At 36.0% G+C, this 7399-nt stretch overlaps 1 protein-coding gene across 1 annotated transcript; it reads left to right on the top strand.

Annotated features, from left to right (window-relative positions):
* The first annotated feature begins 326 nt into the window (after positions 1-326).
* LOC121256435 (alpha carbonic anhydrase 7-like) lies at positions 327-3229 on the top strand. Its single transcript, XM_041157229.1, has 6 exons — positions 327-483; positions 1099-1316; positions 1696-1905; positions 1988-2155; positions 2256-2309; positions 3105-3229. Exons 1-6 carry the CDS (start codon positions 393-395, stop codon positions 3186-3188), a joined length of 825 nt encoding a protein of 274 aa, XP_041013163.1. The 5' UTR covers positions 327-392; the 3' UTR covers positions 3189-3229.
* Positions 3230-7399: the final 4170 nt, after the last annotated feature.

Here is a 7399-nt window from a genome sequence, read left to right on the forward strand (position 1 = left end):
AAACCTGTTTTTCTTATAGTGGCAGGCCATAAACGTTGATGTGTTCTTCCCCAGCAAAACATGTGTAGAACGATTTAATAAGCCAGTAAAAGAACAACAAAAAGGCCACCTGGGTCGTCTTCTAAACAGTAATTAATTAGAATATCGGTGAAAAAAAGAGGTGCATGGTTGGAGACAATTTCTCATTATGTTCCTATTTTTCAAACCGGCTAGCTGAAATGGACATTTGGTAAATAAACAAGAAAAAGAAAGCTTCAATTTTCAAACGCCTTTCCTCAATGCGCACGCATAGAAAGATTTGGTGCCACATGTCATCTATATATACATGCCCATCCGAGTGCTCAAACCTCTCCAACACATTGCAAAATCGTGGAAATTCCAAGATCGAAAAGATGAAGCTTGTAACCCAATTCTTGTTTTGCTGTTTCTTGATCATTGTTCTTGTTTTGCATTCATCCCGGCCTGCAACATCTCATGAAGTTGGTAAGGCAAAATCCAATGCTTCTCATGTATTGAAATCCTTATTTTGTTTCCATCAAACGAACATGTATGGACACGACATGCATGCAAAACACAATATATATATATATATATATATAAGAAAAATATTTATTGCAACCTATGCGGTAGCCGCAGCACACCCTGTACTACATTTAAAAAAAAAAAAAATTCCATATGGAGTGTGTGGAGAGTGCGGCTGATGTATAACCGCACTCATATATATATATATATATTGTGTTTTGCATGCATGTCGTGTCCATACATGTTCTATATAGACGCATGCAGCTAGGACGCTTCCAAACACTTTCTTCGAGGCATTTCTGTAGTTCTATATTGTCTTGTTTTCCTCAGTAATCTTATATTTTAGAACTTGGATTTTCATCAGTCTTATAATCATATTCTCTCACTTTCTTTTAACAATCTGTCTATAATAATAATAATGCTTGTTTTCACCTAACTTCTTTACCATTAATGTAATTCAGCTTTTGGTGATCATGTATAGACATTCCTTGTTTTCGTAAAACTGTGAAGTAAATTAAGGTGTGCTGTCATAACATAAATGTATTCGTTCCGGCCCTAATTTCCTTAATGGTGCAGATGATGAACGAGAATTTGACTACAGTGAGAAAAGTGGAAAAGGACCGTCTCAATGGGGAGTGCTTCACCCTGAATGGAGCATGTGCAAAGATGGATCAATGCAATCTCCGATTGATTTGCTTAATGAAAGGGTGGAAATAGTTTCCCATTTAGGGAGACTTAATCGGAATTACCGTCCCTCTAATGCCACTCTAAAAAATGGAGGCCATGACATGATGGTAAGCAAAAGATCATGAAGCTGAGGGAATTATTAAAGAGAAATTAATGAAATAAATTATGGGATTAATGCAATAAAGCGCGATTCCATATACACCGACTAGATCAAGACAAATCAATATTGTAGCTATTTTCATACGTCATGGGATTGATAGCGGTATAGTAATATTTTTTTCCATATATTATTATAATTATCACAAAAGAACAAACAATGCAATTAAGGAGCTAGCTAGCTGTTGCATGGGTTTGGCGAGATTTTCTGGTAAAGAGCATGCGCAAGTCTTAAGAAATCTGCAAATTATTTTTCCTTCCTTTTCATGATTTCTTTCAAGTAATTAGTAACCATTCTTCTTCTTGATTAATTAATGTTTGTGAATGCAGCTGGAATGGGAAGGCGGCGCAGGATATATTAAAATAAATGGTACTCAATATATACTCCGGCAAATCCATTGGCACTCACCCTCTGAACACGCTATCAATGGCCGGAAATTTGATCTAGAGGCGCACATGGTCCATGAGAGTTCCGATGGAAAAGTTGCTGTAGTTGGAATTATGTACACGATTGGACGCCCTGATTCTTTCTTGTTATCGGTAAATAAAAATCAAAGACTCTCTCTCTCTCTCTCTCTCTCTCTCTCTAATTGCTTGTGTTGTGTATGTCTACGCGGTACAGATAAGGCATCAGTTGTCAGCCGTTGCCGGTAATAGAGAAAACGTGACAGCGGTGGGAATCGTCGACCCAAAGAACATAAAGATAGGCAGTAGAAAGTATTACAGATATATTGGGTCCCTTACAACTCCCCCTTGTACTGAAAATGTTGTTTGGACCATCGTGAGAAAGGTATGTAATTTGTTCCTCTTTTTTGCCAACTCTGGTAATATTGTTATTAAAGATGTAAATATTTCCCGCCCTAATTCTGATCAAGTTAACTCATGATCAGGTGAGGACTGTTACACGAGAACAAATTAGGTTGCTTCGGGTGGCCGTTCATGATGTGAGTATTAATATATCCACTCTCACACTCGATTATTCCAGCTTTATATATCAAACATGTACATGATATCATGATATCCAAAGTTTCAATTTCTTTCTCAGGGGATCAGGGATATTTCTGAAGTGTTACAGATTTAAATAGATTTTTTTATAAAAATAAACTGAAAGATTAAAATGGCTTTATGTTCTATTTTACAATAAAATTAATTTTACAATTCGATGTATCACATCGAGTCGATCGTTTATTAAGATTATTGTTCCTCATGTCCTATTTTTTATTCATGAATTTTAACCATCGGATTTAATAAATTGAGAGCTAGCGAGCGCAGCTTAATTATTACAATTTGATAGTTTAAGTTGTAATCGCAAACACCAATTTTGGTAATTTAAAATGCAAATTGGAAAAAATAAGGATAATCCTTCTAAAAAATACAGCGTTTTATATTTTATTTCGTAGAATGGCTAGCTAATCGATTAACCCAAAGGGTAGACAACGGTGTAGAACTGATCTTACATGTTTAAACTCTCTATTCTAGCTAATTCGTACATTAATTTAAAATCCGTCCTATGTGTTCAAATGCAACAAATTAACACTATAAAAAAACAGTTTAATTGTGGCCAGCTATTTTCTGAAATGATTATTTTCTATCAAAATGAGTTTGTTTTCGTTGTAAATAGTCATTTTCATCGTAAATAATCCATCACAAATACTCGTTATTCTTGTAGTGTATAAATTAAGAGGGCATTGTATATATTCATGTAGTAATTAAAGATGGTTGTTCCTTATTTTTTGCAGGATTCAGGGACAAATGCAAGACCACTACAACCAATAAATAGGCGCTCAGTATATCTATATAAACCAAGTGAAGTGGAAGATTAAATTCTAATCATTTTACAGCTCGAATGCAACCTGCATCAACCTATGAAATTGCGTGCTTATTTCCTTTGTTATACGTTGTTTATTATTCTTCGAGAGCATTTATATATATATATATATATATATATTTATATTTATATATACCTTCCATGAACAAGACAAGCGTGCTTTCAAATGCTTGAAATTTTTCTGTCATATATATTGATTATGCAGCAGCAAATTGTGAACAGAGCTCTTTTTTCGTAGTTTTGAATTCTATTCTGTTAGTTCGGACTATTCCGACCGAAATAAAATTTGAAATATCTGATCTCCTTCTACTTCCAATATTAGTTAATACTTCTTATGTTAATTAACTTAGCAAGTAGTACTTGGGTCTATAATTGACAGCAGGAACTAAAAAAAAATGATAAAATAAAAAACAATTATATATGCTTGCAAACCATGCATGCAGTTGATCATGAACACCGCCGGCCGCCTCAGGCCACCTTGCTTGCTAATGTCACAATATTTGATTTGTACGAGTTAGAATTTTAAACATGGTCTCCTAGCTAGCTAGCTACTACAACTCTTGATTCAATCGATCGACTGAAACTTATGTTGACGATGATACTCTCCATGGGGAAATTTCGCTTTTGGGCCCCTAAGTATTACGTATCCCACTATTAGGTACGGATTAAACCATGAAAATGTACGTTGCAATATCATATATCCTAAACTCTCAATAAGTTTTAGAACTACCGCACTCCCTCAAGTAAGATTAATATCGTTATAATTAAATAGTGGTTCTCCTAGTGTGTTGTACTTGTTAATGCTATATTAAACCAAAAATCCGAAATGCTTTTGTACTAATATTTAAGGGTTAGCCTAGAAAGTATAGAAGAAAGTGTTGTTTACAAGATTTCTCTAGCTAGCCTAGCTAACTATATGCTTTAGTACTGCATGCATGCCAGCCAATGTTGTAGTCCTAGGTTTCGACGATATTTGTAGCCGTTTGTATAATAAATATTTAGTCTAGGACAATATAGCATGTATGATAGATAGGAGGTACCCTAGTAATTGCCTCAATACAAAAAGATTGGACTTTTTGCAAGGAAGAAAATCGTTGCAAAAAGTTCAATTTTCGTTGCAAAAGAATATTAGCAACAATGACATCTCGTTGCCCGAGTACTCTCCCGCAAATGCTACGTTGGTGAAGTTTATCCCGATGAAAATCTTTTTCGTTGCAAACAGTCACTTTTTGCCACAAGATTTTATCGTTGCAAATTGATTTATTATCCTTGCAAATGAGGTTCACGATCGTATGGGTAGTCATTGCAAATAGGGTTCTATTTGCAACGGTACATTTCGTTGCAAATAGTTATTTGCAAAAAGAAAATATATTTGCAACAAAATATACATTTCAATGCAAAAGAATATGTCTATTTGCAACAAAATGTACGCAAAAGAGAATGTATATTTGCAACAAAATATACTTTCATTGCAAACAATTATTTGCTACAAAAAAAGGCTATTTGCAACTAATGTATCTCGCTATAAATAGTCTTACATAAAAGAAGAAAATACAATATCACACTTAGGGATAGAGTTCATTATACATTCAAATATTAAATAAAGATTGATTCACGCGTTAGAATAACTAAAAATGAATCAAACATAGATAATATGCAAAATATTGTCGGATGTAATATTGATACATTCATTACATGAGCAATTAATACATCTAACTCATAAAGTGAGCTCTCATGCTTCACTTTAACATAAGTTTGTGACTTTATTATTATTGTCTCATGCTTCACTTCACTTTAACTTAAGATTGTGACTTTTGTTTCTTTTGTGTGCATCTCAACTTAAATTTGTGACTTTTTATTATTATTATTATCTTAGAATACCATTAATATATCTACCTTTGTTTTTTAATTAGTGTATATTCATTTTATAAATCGCCAATTCTTCCATATGTGTGTGTATATATATATATATATATATATATATATAATATGCACATATACATATAGAATATATATATATATATATATATAATATATCAAAACAGTACATTGGAATATGTTGGTATTAGAATATTTCATTTTAGTGCTTAAATCTAACTGATCACCAAAACAAAATTTAAATCTTCACTTTTTAAAGGTTCCAAAGTATAGGTACAAAATAAACAAGTTGGGCTCCATCTTTATTTAGCTTTTCTATAACCTGAAAATAAACATTTTATAACCCATCCTAGGACCCGTAGGTTACATTCATATCGTACCTTTAGTAGGATAGTAGAAGAGTAGTAAGCTAAGTAAGAATTTCTAATTACCCTTTTGTCCCAACGGTACTTCCTTTTATAGTAGGGTAGTAGTACCTTTATTTTTGATGATCCCGTGTACCTTCAGATAAGGCTAAGCACCGACACAATCGGAGTTAGAATGCCCTAATTCCTACTTCAACTTCAACCACTATAAACTCCACTCTGACACTGTAGACTCCGAGTCGAATCCACAACCACCCAATCACAACCATCAAATCACAGAATTACAACCAAATAGCCCAACAAGCAAAATCACCAAAACCACAAACCCCAAAATCACCCAAATCACAAGCAAAATGCCAAAATCACAAACCCCAAAATCTAGAAGCAAACCCAAAATCTAGAAACAAAATCACCGCAAATATGGAAGCAAAGACACTGTCCAATCTGGAGAGTAAGGGACTTAGGAAAGATAGAGACCGAGAGGTAAAGGGTAAGAGGCAAAGGGTGAGGGACTTAGGAGAACGAGCCGGCGAAGAGGGTAAGGGGCACACAAAGGAACAACAACGGTGAGGGTGAGGTCACAAGCGGAAGAGACAAGAAAAGAGAAAGAGAGAGGCGACGACAGGCTGGGGACTTTAGGGTTAGGGTTTCCTAGAAGAGAGAGTTCGATGGGGGGATTACACTGAAGTGTCGAAGTGATGAGATCGATCAAGGGGTGTTAAGTAGGGGTGTAAGGAGTTCAGTCCGGACCGAAAGAATCGACTGGGCTGAACTCCAGATCGGTTGGTCTCGGTCCTATAAATTATGGACAGAAACCATTCGATCTGGTCCCGAGGTTTAAATTTTGGACTGAACCGAACTCCTATATATATTATTAAAATATTTTTAATAATTTAATATATTATTTTTATATGGTAATTATATAAGTTAATGATTTAATTTTCATCTAATTTATTATTATTAACCATATAAAATATTTTTTCATGAGTTAGTTACATAATCCACAATAATAATTTACTTGATTTTAATTTAGTAATTTAAATAATTTTTTTAATAATTTATTTAAAAAAATAAAAAAAAATAAGAAATAATTGGGCCAGACTAAACGGACTGACTGGACCAATAGCTACCGGTCCGGTCCAATTTGGGAAAAATAATGGACCTAAAATTTCGGTCTGTTGAGGGAAAAATGAGTTAATTGGCATATTCTTGTGAAAACCTATGTAAAGTTGAGTTGTAACAATTGTTGATGCATTGGTACATGAAAAAGATTGAAGTGTGCTCAACATGGCTCGATTGGCGCTCGAGCGGAACCTTCCAGAGAGGTTCGCTCGATGGGCGCTCAACATGGAGCTCGAGCGGAACCTTCCAGAGTGGTTCGCTCGATGTGCGCTCGACTTAGCGCTCGAGCGGAACCCAGGCAGAGTGGTTCGCTCGAGGTGAGCTTGACGTGGCGCTCGAGCAGAACCCATCCAGAGTGGTTCGCTCGATGTGCGCTCGACTAAGCGCTCGAGCGAAACCCAAACAGAGTGGTTCGCTCGAGGTGAGCTTGACGTGGCGCTCGAACAGAACCCATCCAGAGTGGTTCGCTCGATGTGCGCTCGACTCAGCGCTCGAGCAGAACCCAAACAGAGTGGTTCGCTCGAGTTGAGCTTGACGTGGCGCTCGAGCGGAACCCATCCAGAGTGGTTCGCTCGATGTGCGCTCGATGTTGCGCGCGAGCAGAACTCATCTAGAGACGTTCGCTCGACCTTCGCTCGACACCTCGCTCGAGCGGTTTCAGAAGATAACGTGTGCTCGACCTTCGCTCGACACCTCGCTCGAGCCAATGTTCAAGACAACCTAAAGATTCATGTTTTGAGCGCCATGACTTGCTCGGACTATAAATAGAACGGATCATTTATGTTCTGTGGTGTGGAAAAATAGTGCAAAACCCTAAGTGTTTCAAGAGCCAAAGAAAGAA

Source organism: Juglans microcarpa x Juglans regia, chromosome 3D (genome assembly GCF_004785595.1).
Source record: "Juglans microcarpa x Juglans regia isolate MS1-56 chromosome 3D, Jm3101_v1.0, whole genome shotgun sequence".
NCBI lineage: Eukaryota > Viridiplantae > Streptophyta > Magnoliopsida > Fagales > Juglandaceae > Juglans > Juglans microcarpa x Juglans regia.